This window comes from Dufourea novaeangliae, unplaced genomic scaffold, assembly GCF_001272555.1.
Source record: "Dufourea novaeangliae isolate 0120121106 unplaced genomic scaffold, ASM127255v1 scaffold7, whole genome shotgun sequence".
Taxonomy (NCBI): Eukaryota; Metazoa; Arthropoda; class Insecta; order Hymenoptera; family Halictidae; genus Dufourea; species Dufourea novaeangliae.
Window position 1 is genome coordinate 2,942,838 of NW_015373896.1, and position 20,082 is coordinate 2,962,919.

Consider the following 20,082-nt stretch of genomic DNA (forward strand, 5'->3'; position numbering starts at 1 on the left):
GCTATTTGAGTGTGTGATTAATTGCATGACTTATACTTCGTTAGTATATACTAAAATTAAATAAGTACAGCAGTGACTTCCGTGGAATCATAATTAGGCAGTCTTTTCTCGTATTGGTTAACTTTTAAGCAGTTTCTTTCAACTCTTAATCTTTAAAATAACAATTTTTTAGACCTACCGTTTACCTGTATTATTAATAACTACAGTTATGTACAGTAGTACTGATTCTGAGTACCAGAATCAGTTTGTCTTTCAACCCCTTGATGATGACTACACTGCTTGCGTAACGTTTAGAAAATAATTCCACAAGGACGCAGCTTACACCGGAAAGCCTCAACAGTGAGAACTGTATTATCTCGGGCCGTGAAAACTCCAAATTAATAACTATGTATATTGAAAGTAATTGATTTTTAATTTTATCTATCACATGAAGATAAGAGCGTAGATATTAAACAATGTTGAATTTGATTGTACTTGTGTACACTTATGCTCGGTTGAAATCTCTTGCACATAATTGTATCTTGATACACGGCATGCAGATAAAATAACAGTAGAAAACTTTCTGCGGGCAACCTTGTCGACTTGGCTGGAATTACAACGAGTTATCGATGTAAAAATTAAGCGCACACCATACGAGGCGAATAAATGTGGAAACACACTGACATTTTAAGAAAATAAACCTAGCACCGGATCAAAGGGGGAGGACTAGGGACATTTATGTAAAAATATAATTAAATGAAATTTTGTTTATCGTTTCCCTTTCTTTTTGTAAGCAGAGTTGGGCACAATTTTATTTCTGAAAATCAGCAGTATATGCATAAATAATATGCATACAATCAGCAGTTATGCTAGTAAAAATAGCAAAGTGCTTTTTTGTTTATCTTTCATTCGTTATTCGAAATTTTTTATCTAGATAACGAATTTGCCCATCTCTGCTTGTAAATAACATTTCAGAAACGGCATGCTTTTAGAAATTTCCCACGAGCACGAGTGCCTGTTTATTCGTTAGAATCAACAATACCGAATTAAGTAATAAAATTTAAGGAAAATAGAATATCACGTGTCCGATAGAATGAACAATTTCAATCCCTGCATCCGTATGGACGAAGTTGAACAGATACGTTAGAGATAACGCTCTGATCTCGACACCTCGAAAATAATCGAGAGAGACGCAGACGACACTTTTTGTTTATATCAGTGTGGTGCCATATGGCATAGGATATGGCCATAAAGCGTGCGCGGTCACGAGTTTAACTTTAACTTTCAAACATGTGCCTGGCGGACAAGGACGCGGGGACGGAGGGAGGCAGACGGTAATCGGGTAATGGCTCAGTCGTCGGTCGAGTGTAGGAGGGTGATGATATCGTACCCGTCGCGACTCGATGCGGCGAAGTCTCTCTCTCCTTACGAAGTGTCGTTTCTTTGTGCGACGGTACGGCATATCCGTTTTATTGTTTAGTAACAAAGTGCGGCGCTGTGCAATCGGTGCGATCCCTTCGAGTGATTCAAGAAAGTTCGAGGTGATTTCGCGCAGCTGCGATGGATTACGATTCGTAAAGATAAAACGGTGTGTGTGTATAAAAGCAAAGAAAAAAAAAAGAAAAAAAAAACAAAAAGAAATACGTACACACAAACGCAAGGTGTTTTGATAAAGTGGCAAAACATTGTTGGAATCGTTCGTGTTTTTCTCGTTCACGTGGATGCTCGAGCTTCACACTTGTTCACTTATCGCGTACCGATTTCTCGAACTGATGGTTGCTTTTGTAAGTTGATAGCATATTGATAATCAACGCTTGGTTAAGATATATAAATTCCGTGTCCTCTGGCAACGACTGACGCGTCCCTGTATTAATGCTCGCCCCGGGGCGTTAACACGCACTGCCCTCTTCTTTCCCGGCAAATATGCTGTGCATAAGTGTGCGTCTCCAACGGCACGTGTATTCGAAATAACAGTTTGCGCGCCCGTGATTGACAGTGCATTAATTTGCCCGTTTGGATTACATGTTCTTCTTTCCGTGACGTGTGAATGAACGGCATCGAATATTGTTGTGGATCTTTTCCTTTCGGTTTCGGATGAACGGAACTTCAATATTGTGACGCACAACGAGAGACAGAGAGAGAGAGAGAGAGAGAGAGAGAAAGAGAGGTCAGTGATCCATGGATTCTGATTGGCGTTGCATAGGAGTGTTGTGTTTACGTTCTCAACGGGACTATGTAATTTCGTCGTCGTGTATGTTGCTTCATTCCAGAAATGGGCAAACTGATTATCTAGATAAAAAGTTTCGAATAACAAATAAAAGATAAAAAAAGTATTTCATCATTTTTAATGGTTTAAACGTGGAAATTTCAATTTTTATAATAAAATAATGCTTGTTTATGAATGAATCGACATTTGTCGAACAATTATTTAATCTCATTAACTGTTTAAAGCTCAGGATGACACCCTTAGATACTAATGCTTTTCACTGCTTGATTCTATTCTACATTATCTCGAACGTTGTGGAATAGACCAGTGTTACTGTACATGTTACATGTGTTATGTGTTCCATGTGAATTGACAATTAAAATAATATAATCGGTCTGAAACCGGTTCCACCTCGAGATATTCGAATCGCGTGTCCTGTCATTCAATTGTAATTATTTTAACGGGAATAAGGACGCGTCGAGATTTTTTTTCAGCAATGTTTATTAGCATACGTTCTATGATTGACCATTCGAGAATTTAGATTGATAAGTAAGAAGATTGTATAATTCATCTTCTCTGACTATTTCTGGTTACTATTTATTTCGTAGTAGACGTACTTTTATCGAATCTCCAGAGTTATTATAGGAATTACTTTCCGTTCATTCAACTTGTAAAGCATTGACTTATCTACCTTTGCTTGATTTACAATTTTTGCTTATCGCGACCAGGACAGCTAGAACCACCGATAAGCGTTGATATTCTGCCTTAATTAATAATGACATGCAGACCACCATTAATCATTCCATCGTCATTAATAAAGTCTGGTATGGCTTAATAAGTATTAATATAATTAACAAAACATTAGAATGGGCATTAAGTGGAAATTAAACAGAAATTGTTATTTCTTCTATTAACATTATCTAGTGATTTCTCTAAAATCTAAAATAAAGGCCAGCATTAGAAAGCGTTTTAGAAAATTTCTGTCGTTTTCAATGTGGTTAGCTCGTGACAGAAATTAATGGCTTAAGGTCAGTCAGTGAGTATGTCAGTGAGTACCCCTACCCACGTCATTTACTGTCCATGAGAAGATAGTCCCGTTTCTGGATTCGTTGTTACTTTGCGTTCACGAATCCTCTTGCTGTTTATTCGTTGATAAGAAAAAATCCTAAAATCAAAGCATTAGTACGCAATGTCAATGCATCGTCACTCTTTACACGCGATGGGTGTTATCAACATTTACTATTATCAACCGTTTGAGATTCATTTTTCGACTAATCTCTCTTGACCAATCCCTTATCTCTACTACATTTCGGCCGATAGACGGCCCAGTTGACATCCGTATACGGGCAGTGTTTGTCAATCATTCAGTGTCGCGTTGTACGGTTTTAAAACTGAAACTTCAGAAAAACCATGACTTCACACGCATCGAATGGACCACATAGTAATTTACTGTAATGAAGCAATTCTGTCAACTATGCTCTCGCGCCACGGTTACATTCCAACGTGCGTGGTTAGTAACTGGTTATTAACCACGTGGTAGGGATGAGATACGAAGCTTTGTCTCTCTGCGTTAGATACAACAGTATCGCGATGCGTCTCTATGCGCGACCGTACGGAATACAACATGGATGTGTAATGCCAACTCGTTGGAAATAATTTCCATCGTTGCATTTATAGAGTTGCTCCTTGCACGTACAATACGGGGACACATGAAACGGTTCAAACAAGGCCGACTTGTAGCCGAACATACGACGTGTGTGTATAATAATCTTCAATAAAAACCTTGGTGGTACGTGTTTTATTTCTTCAAACCGTGATAAATGAGTGGTTCAGTCGATACAGTTGTTTATTAATACATTGCGCGTACGGTCACGAAGACGTACCCTCGCGAGCAAACTCTGCTTCCACTAGGGGAAAAAGTGACGTAGGGAAAAGGCTTCCTACCACATAGTATTGAGAATTATTGAAATTAATGCCAAATTATCACTGAATTTAACATTTATTTCAGTACTTGAAATAAATTTACCAAGTGGTAGGAAGCCCTTCTCCTACGTCACTTTTTCCCCTAGTGGAAGCCGAGTTTGCTCGTGGTTGTACAACAAATTGTTTCATCCACCGAAACACAGGACGAAAGTGTATAAAAGATGCACCGGTTACGACGTGTGTTTCCTCTTGCTTAACCTATCAATAAAATGAAGCAGTTTCATTAGCACACACACACGCACATTATTCGTGGAGGACGTAACCTCACATCGTCCGTTTATGGTGTCGCTCCTTGGTCGCCGTATTCTGCATGCGGTTCACGACGTCGTTGCATTGAGGATTGCACTGCGAAGTGCTGCGACACGTGAGAGTTCCGGGCAGGGCCGATTTGCAACAACGGGGTGCCACAACGTTCGATGACGAATTCTGGTTATTTCAGTAACTTAATTTACTTGTTTTTATACATAATGTTCATTCACTGATGTATATCCACCCTACGCGTATTTCGTATATACAAGGTGAGTCACTAAAAAAACTATCTACAACTCGTTACCCATTGGTTATATTAATAAACGTTTTAATGAATTATGTAGCATTTTTAAGTTTTTTAGATTTTTTCGTTTTTTTTTTTTAAATCAAGGTGACCTTAAGTTTTTTCAAGGTCAATGCATCTGTTTTTAATACCATTGTGCTATAGGTCGCTGAATTCATCCTTCCATCGACCACAACGTGGTATTACGAAAAATATGCATTGTCAGTTATTTGAAATAGTAGTTCTGATTAACACACCCTGTACATATACGACTATTCCCGTGAGACACGCGGAACTTCTCTCGGGGCGGCGAAGTCGCGAAGTACGATAATAGAAACGCTCGGGCGATACGAGACTTTGGAGTGTTTTTCAAACTGAAAATCGACTCGAGGAAAAGTATTAAAACCGGGCTCGCTCGTATACGATCGTGAATTATTCAAGTATATTCCTATCTGCAATGCAAATTAAACGAAGAAAAGTACAGTGACCACATACGACGGGGAGACCAGTGCTTTTTTTTTGCTTCTTTTGTGCATCTATTCTCGCCTGACGTGTGTTGATAAAAATGTATGGTATACATATTGACACCGACAGATCTGTAATCGAAGTGTGACTTCACACAAGTGAAATATGTGTGATAACAATTGTGTCGGAATACTTGCTTTAAAAAAAATGCAACAATCAATGCTTTAGAATCGTGCTTAGTCTCGTCTTTTTTTCTGCAATTTTCTTGGGCGCAAAATTTATCGAATTTTCTTATGTGTTTGCGTTTAGTGAACCGATTACGCACGTCGACCGTTAAGGGACTAAACGGAAATTGCCCGCGGCGAAAATATTCGAATGTCTAGACCGAGGTAGACAGAATGGGCACGAAAGTACTCATTGAAATGCAACAGCAGCTGATGCACTCCATGTCTAGTTCGGAAAACGCGCCTACCAGCACGAAAAAGTTGGACGACATGGTGGAGATCGATAGGTCGATATTTCTAGTCTTCGAGGATATTTCGTACACGACGATATTTTCCAAAGGTAAGCCACTGTAAATAAATTACCTCTTTTTAAAAGGGTAGAGAACACTTTAAGAGAGATGTGGGCCAAGTAGTTCTCACAAATACTTTTTACAAACATGTGTCGGTAATGTAGATCTCTGTTCTGTGAATTGACGAAAACGTTCTGAAAAAGACAGTTTTTTCTGACGAATCTTCATTTCTCCTTAGTAGGAAACCTATGTTACAGTGAAAAGTCCGATTTTATTCTTCCCGTTCGTAAAATGTTCTGGCCGAGTTTTCTTATCGGGTGTTCAGTTCGATAAGTTCCGAACTGTGACGTCGTTTTTCGTACGGGTCAGACAGAAATCGCATCGCCGTGGTCAACAATCTTATATACTAAATCCGAAAGATGTTTTGAAATTACGATTGATAAATATTGTGTACGCATATGTATGTACGTTGTAATTAAGATTAAAATTCAAACGGTTCTTTCTTTAACTTCATGGTGCAATGGAAAATATTTATGACCTACGAATACCTTCGTTGACTGATTGTTAACCTTAGATGTTTTCGATCGATAATACAGAATTTAAATTAGAAATGTTTCTTCTGCCACGTTGTATCTAAGCAGAATTGTAAATTCTGTCGTTGGAAATTAATATGGCGTTTACTACACGTGACTGATATACACATTATTGAAATCGAGTACGAGGGTATATGCATACGACTCCTTAATAAGATTAATGTACATGTAAATATGACAACGCGAAGGAAGTCTACTTTTTGTATTGTTTAGGATATTAATATTAAACATTCTAGTGATTCAAAAACACGTAAAATTTATTTATGGAATTAACGTTCATGGAAATTAAAACGTCTATACCAAGTTTTCCTTGCCATCGTATGTCACTTAACCTTAAAGTTTGAAGTGCACTGAAATAAACTAACACTTTTTCGCGATAATATCAAACATCGATAGAAGTGGAACATCGTGTTCGATGGGCTTATCGGCTTATCTAATTGTAAGAGGCGTTCCATTGTAACAATTATAATGTACAAGTTGGGTACAAGATACAATTGCTTTGAATGACAAGTGGGTCGACCATGAAGTGTACAACAGAGATCGGCGCAATGGGAAACGTTGAACTCGTCAATAATAATGTCGTCCACAATGATGCACTTAACTTATTATCCGTCATTGTTCACGATCGGGCATGACCACTTTTAATATAATCACTCGAGTTACCGAACCGTTTAGAATTGAAATAGCATAATTATATCTCTGTTCACCGAATAATTAATGAAAATCAATCGTGACAAATTATTTTCGAACCATTTCTCTTCTTTGCTTATCCATGAGCGTAGATTCAACATCGAGATTAAATGTCATACTGTCAAAATTCATCAATCGTCTCATGAACTATGTAATCACGCTGCTGTAATTATTACTGTCTGATTAGGTAGTGCGACCATAAATGGTCACAGTCCTATCAAACTTCTTGGATAAATAACGTAACTGTTTAGTAGATTATTTAAATAGTGCTTTATTGTTGATAACTGACCTGGTAGAATGCATGTCCCACCCGTGGCCATTACGAAATAATTAATAGAAATTCATATTCATTGGTGAAATCAGTATTTTTTTCTTCTTAATTTAATTAATTACATTTTTCCAATGTTTCAAATTGAAATGTATACATTACAAAAAGGAATAGATATTTACAAATCTAATTTTCATGTGCAAAGTATTTATTAATATTTTTATGATTTAAAATTCGACTTTAATAGTTAGAAAATCTCTTAAGTCTTCATTCATTGGTGCGTTTGCCCTAGTGACTTTTTTAGTCCTAATTAATGAAAATGAACCTCCAACAGGATGACCGATAGATGACCATCGTGAAATGACCCACCCGTGGCCATACCTGTTATAATCGATAAAGTATAAGAGAATACAGGATTCGATGCCAATAAAATTTATTAACATAGAGTGAAATTTCATTTCATACTCGGAATTATTTAAGATAGTAATGCACGAGACCAAAATACTTTCGCTGCTCGTGTGCGAATGCCGCTCCGAGCGTTCGGCTGAAAGCATCTATAAATAGACCCGCGTGCCCAATCCTGAGATCGCGCATGTTGTGTCCCGCGCATCGCGTCGCGTCGGTCGAGTCGTTGGGACCATTACATATGAGTTTATTAACCCTGAACCACTGGAACGAACACGAGAGAACAAACATGGTTAAGAACTCTTTTAAAAAACGTATAATAGACCCGCTGTTATCGTCTGCGACAAATTCAATAAGACCCTTGTAGTGTCCGTGGTCAATTATAAAAGAAATGGTTCATATCATCGTCCTCTCTACAGCCGTCTATGCTCGCGACAACGTTCTTCCGTCGATCTAACGTTTATAGGTTAACACTGTGTTCGTCCCTCCTCTGCCATTATTTGAAAATTTTCATTCAGTTAATTCGATCGTACATCGTTACTTTAACAACGTTCATGACACTCAATCATAGATTAATTTGTTAGCAGAATCACTTTTTCTTTACCAAGCACAAATTAATTTTAGGATCTTGTAATTATTAACCCCTTGCCTTATAACATCGAGTCAGGGTACACCCGCGAGCAACAATTGCGATAAGTACACGAATTCTTTTTGTTGCTGGGGAATTATCGATGATAAAATAATTCTGGAGACTGCAGATATCGAGAAAATCATAGGGCAAGGGGTTAGTATTTTTATCATCGGACGGATTTCCGAGTGTCATATAAACGCATGACATTGAATCGGCCCGCAAACAGGACACGATAATACTATAATTACGAACGGTATGATATTATCACGAATGCTAATCAGCATCTAATTAGCAGTTGGACAACATGTAATACAGTTGCATATCGTTCTGCGTGACAAAAATTATTTCTACGCGTATTAAGAATTACGGCTTCGTCGCCTGTTTGGTCGACCGTGCAGACTGATTTGAAAATTGTATTCTTACGCGAACGGTCGAGCACTCTCGTGTAAATTGGCCCTGAGTTTCTTTCGCGAAACGGGAGAAACGCATCGTGATGCTGCAAAATGATAGCAAGAATTTTTATATCGACGAGACTTGTGTTATTAAATAATCAATATTTTTTTTTTAAGAAAATTATTTCTTCACTTCTCTCTCTTCTCTACTTTACTCATGTTTATAACTCTCCTCCCAATACTTACCTCGAATAATTCTTGCCAGTCGGATGATTAGCCATTGAGGCACAAGTGGCAAGAACCATTAGAGCTGGTCGGTACATGTATGTATGTACATGTATTTATAAGAAGGAGAAAGGTGTGGTTGCAGCCAAACGGGTTAGAAAAGATTCTTGGACTGTGTGGCTCAACCACGGTGGAACTAACAGTAAACTGTACGGAATGAACATGACCAGTTGCCCTAGATCACACTGAGTAATTTTCAAATTGTTTAGATCTTATTTTCTCTCCATACAGGGTGTCCGTGCGAAAAGGGTACAGTTCGTTATTCCCTAAACTATTTGGAATACGAGAAAACTTTTTACATAAAATTGAACGACACAATCACGACGAATTTTTTTTTAAACATTATCAGTAAATTTCTAAGCGCAATACACCGAACACTAATTGAAAAACGAAGTATACATTAAAGGTTATTGAATTCGTCTTGAAACTCTTCATCAAGTGATCCGAAAAAAAATAAGTCCATGTAAAAAAACCAAACTTGACCTTCGTATCTCTTAAAATAATAATGTTAAAACAAAATTCACCATGACCCGTTAATTATTCCCCTCGTGCCATTCCAGTTTGATGCAGTTTTCTTGTATTTCAAATAGTTTAGGAATCAAGTGAATAATGATTTGACAAGGAATAAGTTCTCTGAACGGTGGTCCGATTTTCGTATATTTTTTTTTTTCCAGAAAAGTTGGACTTGCTGCAAAACATTAGCGGGGAGTTTAGGGCCGGTGAACTGACGGCCATCATGGGACTGTCTGGCGCGGGAAAGTCGACGCTGATGAACATATTAGCGGGCTATACGTTAGTACTAGTATACGATAATCATTGTTTTTCTTTACATATTATTATGAACATATTGGCGTTTAACCCTTTATGAGATGGCACGAAATGTAAACTATACGATACGACGCCATATTAAATCTTCAGGCTCTTAATGATATGAGATATAAATGTTAACAATAAGTAAATTAACGATTCACAATGCCAGGAAGGGTTAATCGACTCGATCGGTTTTTGGCCGCCCGATGGATCGGAATTAACAATGTTTTAATCTTGTACACGCAAAATACCGTCGATAACGTCGTTTGATATCGGAAAGAATTTTAGATAATAGAAATCCGAGGGGAATAGCGGACACTGTCAGTAGTTTATTCGTGGAAGCATTTCAAAGATCACAATTACATGGATTTTGTTTTTTCAGTAATGAAATTTATCAACTTTAATTTTCATTCATAAATCGGTTTCTATGGCAATGGACGATACTTGAATTCTCTGTCTCGTTTCACGTCACATCTGTAGTTACTAACACCTGAAACACACCACTTTTCTATTTTTTTTTTTATTTTTATTATTTTTTAAACAATTCTTCCAATGAATTTACATTATAACCTTAAATGCCTTTGAAAGATTTATAGGCCAAAATTTCAATTTCCACACAAATTTTATATTTGTAGACCAAAATTTCAATTTTTGCTAAAATTTCGATTTCTACTAAAATTTCAATTTTTCCAGCAGAAATTGATTTATTATTTTCACATGACGATTGTACTCGTCATTACCCGACAAAGTGGTAATTTCTTCATGACGAGTATACTCGTCGAGCACCGTTGAAGGGTTAACAGTTGTGCAAACTGTTAGAAGACCTGTTAGATGAACCGGAGAAATTGATGTTATTAAATGGATGGATTAATAACACTTGAACGAAATTCAGGGTAGTACGGATTAAGGAATTCGTAAACAATTCACGATAATTTGCATTTCCGTTGAGTTTATTTAGGTGCTGCAATCACGCGAACGTCGTAGACTCGTGTCGTTCGCTCGCGGGTACCACGGTCATCGCCGATAAACCTCGGTGACCAAAGAAGTACTCTTTTGCTCCGCGAAACAACGATAAAACCGCTCTGTCTGCATCTCGTCGTGGTCATGTAGTGGGTTGTAGTAAGAAATATTTCACTCTATGGTTCGTTATCCGTCGCGATGGAAACCCAATTTACAATGAAGGGTAAAAATAGAAGAAGAAGAAGAAAAAAAAAGAAAACGATTGAATTATCAAATGGTAAATTTTGCAATTTTGCGATATATTCACAATCGTGTTAGGCATTACCGAACGATAAGACGCGATTTGAGACGGGTTCATTCTCTGTAGGTTTTACAGTTAGGATGATTTATCAAATCGGTTGTATCGGACCTCTCGGGTCGAATAAACGGGGCGATTGAACTGGCATTCGATCAATGGTGGAGAAATTTTCCATAGAAGAGTGGTTCGGACACGTTCGGTAATTTAGTCGAGTGGCGAGTTATTCATCGCCGGATTAAAAGGATCTGGGGGGGGGGGGGGGCAGACTTGAGCTTCACTTTCCCGGGGGCCCAGCTCTAAGTCTTCGACTTATGTTAAAAAAATAATTATCTGTAATAATAATCTGTATTCAAATGTGCAAGAAAAGCTTAATAGTTGAGTAATTACGAAAAAGAAAACTTAAATTCGGATATTCGAGTACTCAGATTCAAGTGCAGGTACTCGAGTACTCAGATCAAACCCCAGATACTCGAGTGTTCATACTCCTATCAGATTCTTAAACAGAAGTTCGAATTATAGGGAGTACTCAGAGTACTCGGGTACTCCGGCTAATAAAAGCTCTACTTTCTACGCATAGAACAGTTTAGTAATTTTAGTAACTAGACTTTAGTTGGTAAGTGGCTAAACTCGCCACACCACTAAATTACTGGACGTATCTGAGCCAGCCTCAATGCCGAGCGTGTGTATATCTCGTTTTCTGATAAAGAAAAAAGAAAGGTTAAAAAAACACATTCTATGTAGATACAGAGAGGCATGCATCTATACACAGGGTGTCTCAGTTAACTTAATCATTTCGAATAATGACTTAACGGTACACTTTTTTTGTGGCGTAGTACTTAAATGGTATAAAGGGGCACATCTTATAAGGTGCTTTTTTTTATGGGTGGAGGCATTTCAGAGATTTCAAGGTCACCTTGATTTTTTTTAACGGAATGACGTATTTTTTCTGACAAATTTTGAGTAAAAATGCGTCGACCTTTATACCATTAAAAAAAATCAAGGTGAAATCTCTGAAATGCCTCCACCCACAGAAAAAGTACGTACCCTATAAAATGTACCCTTTGATGCTATTCAAGTTCCGTGCCTCAAAATTTTCATAAAGTATACCGTTCAGTCATTTATCATTATTCAAGGTGATCAAGTCAACCTTAGACACCCTGTATATGTACATTATATACCGTGTCTATCTTTCCTCGATTTCAGAACAAAGGGCGTGACCGGGAATATAATGGTGAACTCGAGGACCAGGAATCTCACGGAATTCAAACGGATATCCGCGTATATAATGCAAAACGACAATTTGCAGCCACTGTTGACCGTACAGGAAGCGATGGACATCGCCGCGGATCTTAAGCTTGTCGCCAGTCATCAACAAAAGGCACAAAAGGTACACGTTCACCTGTTTTCAACACAATCAGTATAAATTCTGATTGTCACACTTTATGATAGAATTCGAACAATTATAAACGTGTCTTTTGTATATTATAATTACCACGGAAAAAGTAAAACGTGACATTATACAGGGTTTCCCATCTAACGTGACCACCGTTAATATTTCCCTTGAAGATAGAAAACAATGCGACGTGAAAACATTATTCGGTTGAAAGGGGCAAATAATGTGATAAGCGAGATACTTTCTGAAGGTCAGATTTTTCGAAATTTCAAGGTCATCGGTGCTTTTTTTTGAATGGAACTCCATATTTTTATCATTGTGATGTAATAGTTGACGTCAATAATAATCTAATGTGTCTATAATAGTGTGACCTTCATGTGACCTTGAGTATGAAAAATCCACAGAAATTCTTTTCTATCTTCAAAAACAAACGAGACACTAAACGTGCTTACGTTAGGCGGGACACCCTGTATATCTGATTCTGTCTCTGATATCAGTGCGACATTTTCAGATCGAACAGATTTTGGTCACAATGAACCTGGACGCGTCCCGTTACACTCGTACAGGGCAACTCAGCGGCGGGGAAAGGAAAAGATTGGCGATTGCGTTGGAGATGCTCAACAGTCCACCGATTCTGTTCCTCGACGAACCGACTAGGTATCTGTTTCGGAAAAAAGAACGAACTTTTTTGCATACTTAACTCGAACTTGGATGCATTATGCATCGTATTAATACCTAATGAAGAAGGTTAAAGACATTCCACTGCGGATGAAAATCTAGCCTGGTCTTATGACGAATCATTTTCGAAAAAACACCAGCGACAGCAAATGTTTTAAATAAAATCCATTAACTTGAATGGAAATATATTACATACTTGCGACAGTAATGTAATTATTTAGTAAGTCGCTTGTTACACTCGTGTATCATTGTTTTGTTATTGGACGTAACCAATGAGGGATCAACTATACAGGGTGTCCCACCTAACGTGAGCACCTTCAATATCTTACTTGTTTGTTGAAGATGCAAAAAAATGCGAAGGGAAAATATTATCCGGTTAGAAGGGGCAAATATTATAATAAGCAAACATTTTTCTCAAATTTGTCAACGTCATCGATGTTTTTTTTAAGTAGTACTATGTTTTTTTTTATAAGCGAGGCGTAATAGTTTAGATCAAAACCAATTCAATGACATATAATGTGACCTTCGCGTGAATAATCGAAGATTTATTGTACGTTGTACTGTAAATAGCGAATCGTGGGGGTTCATTTGGACCCTCATGCATTCATTCCTTCTAAATGTATTTATGAAAGAAATTCCTTTGTGAATTGGCTTTCTTTTCATTCTCGAATTAATACAAACAACTGCGAATTCAAATAAATTGTCGGAAGCTGTTCAGTTGGATGAAGTTCGTGAAAACTCGGGGTCAAAATAACCCAGTCATCGTCACCGGAGAGTTAAGGGAAGAAAAAAACCCGAAAGATGTTTTTCCGAATTTAGAATTGTCGTCGGTTTGTTAAATGGCAATTACTGATTACTTATCGACACACCGAATACAGTAAAACCTCGATTAGTACCCGAAAAATCTCCTAAATACGTTAGTAAAAGTTTCATTGAAAAAAAAAGAAAAAAATAAAACATCGTCATTGTTGCATTAGTGTTGTCTCACTGATACGCGGGCATTTAATGTTTTTGGGCTCCCATTTTGAAAGTCGCTTGTCTGCTAGATTTTGTATGCTTGACTGGTTCCAAGGGGAACCCCGTCAGTGGTGGGAATGAAGACTGGGCGCTTACATCGTAGATCGTTTGAGGTACCAATCCAAGTTTTACTGTATTATACTAAACATCTTCTGGTCAACCAGTTTTTACCATCCTTCCCCATGGGTATTAACAAGCATACAATTTTATGTTCTTTTTTTTTTTGTTATCCAGTGGGTTGGACAGCGTCACTTCGAAGTATTGCATAACGTTGCTGAAGCAATTGGCGAAGGCGGGACAGACGGTAATTTGCTCGATACATCAGCCGAGCGCGTCGCTTTTGAGCATGATAGATCACCTTTACGTCGTTGCGGACGGATACTGTGTCTACAGCGGTAGCACGCAGAATTTAGTACCCTATCTGAGCAGCCTTGGACTGCAGTGTCCGACGCACTACAACCCAGCCGACTACCGTAAATAAATGGAACTCACTTATTCACTCTCCCTGTGGTCTTATAACGTTCGATTTAGTGATTGACGATACCATACTTGAGAATATCTTCTTAAAGAAATGATTTATTTTCATTTTTGATTGCAAGTATCGACACTGGTAATATCGATATTTTTTTCCCGATATACAGTGACTCACATATTCGGTTCATATATGTTACTTTCCAAATTACATTTTCATGCATTTGCTATTTAAGTATCCTCATGATTTTGTACTTTTATCATGCTTTCATGATAAGTTCTTCGTAATTTTTAAGTTAGCTTCGCAGTTTGGTATATAATCTAGTAAAATAAATTTGAAAAAAAAAGTGAAATTAATAAATTGAATTAAATAATTTAAATCCACATATTTATTATCAATTGCACACAAAAAAGTTACATATAGATCATAAAATTAAAATTTACACACGAGAGTAATATATGAAGAGAGAATAATATAATTGACATAAAGGGGGAGGGCGAGCGTCAGGTGGATGCACTTCTTTTCCTTTTTTTCCTTTAACAGTGATGGAAATCTGTAATGGGGATTACGGCAAACACGTGCCGAAATTGGTAGACGCGATCGAGAATGGAAAAAGTAACGCCTGGAGGTCAACGAGCAATGTAACCGTCAATTGTCAGGAGGAAGTTATCGCTTTGAATGTAACAGCATCGTTTCAAGCGCTTCGGCAGCGTTACCCGATGGAAATGGATCCTGTTCGCGGTGAACGCAAGGTTTCCTACGATTACGCCGCGAATGTCTGGAAACAGTTGATCATATTGCTCAAACGAAACGTCATTAGACTGTCTAGGGACAAGGTAAACTATATTTGGTAATCGTTCCGTTATTCTCTTCAACGATTCCCCTATAAGCAGACTACGAATATGTATGCAAATATGGATTTTTAGGCGTTAATTGACAAGAACTGTGGCCAAACCAAGATCTGTTTATTTAATACACAATTCTACCAGGGTTCAAAGAAAATAAAAACTTCTTTAGAATTTATCAAAACTCCTATACATAGGAAATTCTAGAAAATCGCGTGTGCTGTAATTGCATAAAATCCCCAGTCTACTTATAAGATTCTACAGGTGCGATATATAATTGTTTTTTAAAAAAAATTTTTTTATACACATGTATTTCCATTCATTTTCAGATATTAACGTTCACACGGCTCTCAATGCATTTTATAATTGCTGTATTGGTCGGGATGATATACTTTCGAATCGGCCAGGACGCTGTCTACGTTCTGGACAACTTCAATCTGTTGTTCTTCAACATAATGTTTCTCATGTTCAGCTCGTTCAGTGCGGCCGTGACGACATGTAAGAACCATTATTTTAATGCGCACTGTTACAGGAAATATCGATGTTACTTATCATGTTTTACTTTTTTACTTGGTTATATTTTGTATCGTTCACTTGGCGCTTAATCTACACTACCCACTTGCAGTTCCGTTGGAGTTACCGATAATCACGCGCGAATACTTCAATCGATGGTACAAGTTACCCTCTCTTTATCTCGCCAACAAATTGGCCGATCTTCCCATTCAGTTCATGGCTATCTTCCTCTACATTCTTATAGTGTATTACCTGAGCGATCAACTTATGGAGCTACGACGTTTCTGTCTCTACGTTTTAATGTGCTTCGCTATTAGCATGATCTCCCAAACGTTTGGGCTTTTAGTTGGAACCGGAATGAACTTACAGGTTTGTATTATAGATCGAAACTGAATTTATAAACGTACGATAATATAGACGAAATGTTTCGCGATTCTGAATTATTTTCAATTACCACGAGCAAGTGTTTACACGCTAATTATTTCTGTATACATATTAGCGATGTTTGTCAGGGATCGAAAATATTCAGATCGTTTTCCTTCTGTTTTTCAGCATGGTATGATTTTCGGACCACTTGTCACCATTCTTCCGTTTTTAATGTTCAGTGGATTCTTTGTACAATTCAGGGATGCTCATCCGTATCTACGTTGGATGTTTCATTTGTCGTTTCTTAAGTACGGCTTCGAGGGTGTCATGGTTGCCATTTATGGGTAAGAATCCGCAGTGTACGGATGGAATTTATCGACTGATTCACTGCTCTTCGCAGGGCCTTTTTACGCACGTGTAGATACAGTAAATCCTCGATGGGTGTTCGAAGACTCTTCTGCAATGGCAAACAGAGATCCCCGGTCTAACGCTGATTTTTTAACGAAGTTTAGCACATCGATAGAGCTTGAAATTCGGAAGCCAATGATATTTGTTTCAGCCGCATACGGCCATCAGTTTATGAAATATTTAAGGCTCAGTGGAGCCTTCGAACACTCATCGATGATTTACTGTATCTCTGCCGTATTCCATGAATGTACCCTTGAAAAGTGATGTAAGGGTAAGACCTCCTACCATTTGGTCTCGGAGTTACTAAAATTTTATGCTAAATTAACATTCGGTTTAACATTATAAAAAAAAAATATTTGTACAAAAGTTATTCGGTATAAAGGGGGACCTTACGCGGTAGAAATAATTTTTCTGCGAATGCAGTACTGGTAGAGATATTAAAGTCATAATTTTTGTTAAACGAAACCCAGTATTTTCGTTTCCCATTCGTAATGTGATAGCTAGACTGCGGATTTTATGCATTCGTAGACTCTAGAGCTCTGTGAAATACAATAAAAGACAAAACTTTCATCGAATGCAACGACTTTCCTATTTCATTCTTAACTCAATAACATATTTAAGCGAAGATAAAAATTCCTACCTTTGTTCTTGTCTTCAAGAATTACTTTATAAAATTTTATTTTGCATAAAAATCCGCAGTCTAGTGATAGCGTTTGTTGAGATATAGACACACACGCGTGGAATTCGATGCACGTGAAAGGCTCGTGCAATGAAGTGACCTTAAGCAACCGATTAAGGAAACTTTCTACTATAATTTTAGCCTGGACAGGCCAAAGCTCTCCTGCTCGGACGTCTATTGCCATTTCGCTGTGCCAGAGAAACTATTAAGCGCCGTGGACATGAAACAAGCCGATTATTGGTTCTGCTTGATCGTTCTGACATGTCTGTACTGCGTGCTGGACATTGGAGCGTTTGCATTGCTGAAGCTGAAACTGGAGAAACACTTATAAGGACCAGGAATGTCGGAATTACGATATTCAGCGAAACCAAGAGATTTTTTCGTACGATCGAGATACGGGTTGTGTTCAGTTTAGTGCAAACAAAAACAGTATAAATGAATTCAATCGAAAGACTGACCGCCGTGTATTTTTTAAACGTTTTACGCCGCGACGAGGGAAGGAGACACATCGCCAGAGATTGTTCGTTGAATAATAAACATGACTATCGTTGCATTTGTGGCACGTTTCGTCGAGGAATGCTTCGTGCAGATCACACGCAGATGTCTCGAAGGAACGTGTACGTTGCGCGGAAGAACGCGTCTGGTACACGCGCGACGCTAATCGTGACAGAAATAAAGAACACTGTTATCGCGAGATTATAGCGTGGAATATCCTACGTCGGTCGTGTTTGTTGTGTCTCGTTTTTAAACGACAATAATTGATTTTTTCTTTTCCTCGTCTGTTCGTACGAATTAGGTCGGTAACGATTACCAAGAGAGACGAAGAAAGAAAGAGAGAGAGATTGATGCCTTTTAGAACATAAGTAAACGTATCTTTTATATTTCGCATCGTCGCGTTTAATGGGAGCATTAAATGAATTCAGTGGAACAGTACTCTGCGAATCCGTCACGTGGATTCATATATTTTCGGAATTGTACATTTTATACGGAAATATATTAGATGCTGTAAACATTTAGTAATTCAGTGTATTTTCTATATGGACAATATAAATATATAAAATCCGCAATCAAGTGGACAATTTAAAATTTCGTGAATTGTGAATTTCATGTAAACGACATTTTTCCTATTCAGTTTCCTCTTCTTTCCTTAACCTTACATTGGTGACGAAACAGAAGATAAGGACGATCTCACCCCCCGTACCACCTATAGCATATATATATAATAGGCTGCGCGGTCTTATCGTGGAGATGAAGCGAGACCGAAAGACAGAAGTAGCGATGGGGTTATAGAACCCCCGGTGGAGACGCCAGAGACCATGTTGGGTGAGAACGTGGGGTCATAGAGCCCCCGGTGGAGTGGCCAGAGACCTGTGTAGTGAGAACGTGAGGTCACAGAACCCCCGCAGGTGGCGCCACGACCCCCGCGTGTTGAAATCGTGGGGTCATAGAACCCCCGGTGGAGGCGCCAGGGACCCCGTGTGTGTGAAGAAGTGGGATGATAGAACCCCCGGAGGGGGTTTAAATCTTAACTATCTAATAAGGCTTAGATATTATTCAGGCTTATAAAATATTGTAACTTATATGCCGCAAATAATTCCCATCTCTGTCACTTGCAAGTTTTCCGTACAGTCTTCAAAACTTCATAAAGGTTTCATAAGTTTGTCGCCGAAATTTTGATTACCGGTGGTATACGATAGACGTGTGTAATAATTTGCAGTAGTCCTTTGCCGGATTCGATCTGTTGTTATTACATGTGGATTACGGGACAATGAACGGTACTGAAATGGCTTGCGTCAGTAACCATTTGAAACGTGATCCTTTATCGCTGTTGTTCGTACAACTCGCGAGCTCGGTCGAATGTTGCTCGTACAACTGTCGAATTGGGACTGACGCTTGTGCGTGTTCCCGTGAAGAAATTAGATAATAACCCCAGCAACCATGGCAATTTCTGCAGATACTACTACTGCCCAAGCTTAAAAGACGTAGGCAGTAGTTAGTTTCTGTAGTAATCTGTTGAACCAGACAACTATAATTAGTACAGGATTGTACAATATTTATGCAAGTATATTTAAAACAATTCGATGAAATGAAGCTTATATTACCTGACGTAACTCTATTGGAATATACATATATACGTATAAATTGTAATGATATAAAAATTTGAAATACAATACGATGCGCTACGGTACAATACGTCTATTCGATTCGATTGCTCCCTTGCGACTACATCATGCTATCCGCGTTCGGCGCAGTGCGCTAATACGGAGGCCAACGAAATATCACTGTAACACTTAAAAAAGTGTTAAAGTTTCATTTATATCATTGTCCTGTGAAAATGTTCATACTTCCAGCAACATTCCAATTCCAATCAAAGAATTTACATAATAAGGAAAGGGAATGTAAAGTAATTTTCAGTAGTTCCATGCATTTTTAACTCGAATAATTTTCTAAAACATTCAAAGTACTAGACATTTTTACACTTTGAATCTCATATCGATTTCTAAAATAATCCTAGTACGATGTAATATAGAACGTAGTTTCATGAGATATATTCGAAGTTCGCAGCCATTGGCTCGATATTGTCTTCAGTTTACAGTATTTTACCGATGACAATACCGATTGCCCAGGCCTCACCACGAGGAGGTTGCTGCGAGTGGAGGCCCAAGGCAAGTAGATGGAATCACAAGTTCTACATCTACC

The 20,082-nt window shown here is 38.1% G+C and overlaps 1 protein-coding gene across 1 annotated transcript; it reads left to right on the forward strand.

Moving 5' to 3' along the window:
* The first annotated feature begins 1,347 nt into the window (after positions 1–1,347).
* On the forward strand, positions 1,348–18,029 carry LOC107193339 (ATP-binding cassette sub-family G member 4-like). Its single transcript, XM_015582746.1, has 11 exons — positions 1,348–1,567; positions 5,475–5,729; positions 9,618–9,735; positions 12,215–12,398; positions 12,916–13,061; positions 14,334–14,572; positions 15,115–15,407; positions 15,746–15,914; positions 16,042–16,298; positions 16,482–16,639; positions 17,524–18,029. Exons 2-11 carry the CDS (start codon positions 5,564–5,566, stop codon positions 17,711–17,713), a joined length of 1,920 nt encoding a protein of 639 aa, XP_015438232.1. The 5' UTR covers positions 1,348–1,567; positions 5,475–5,563; the 3' UTR covers positions 17,714–18,029.
* Positions 18,030–20,082: the final 2,053 nt, after the last annotated feature.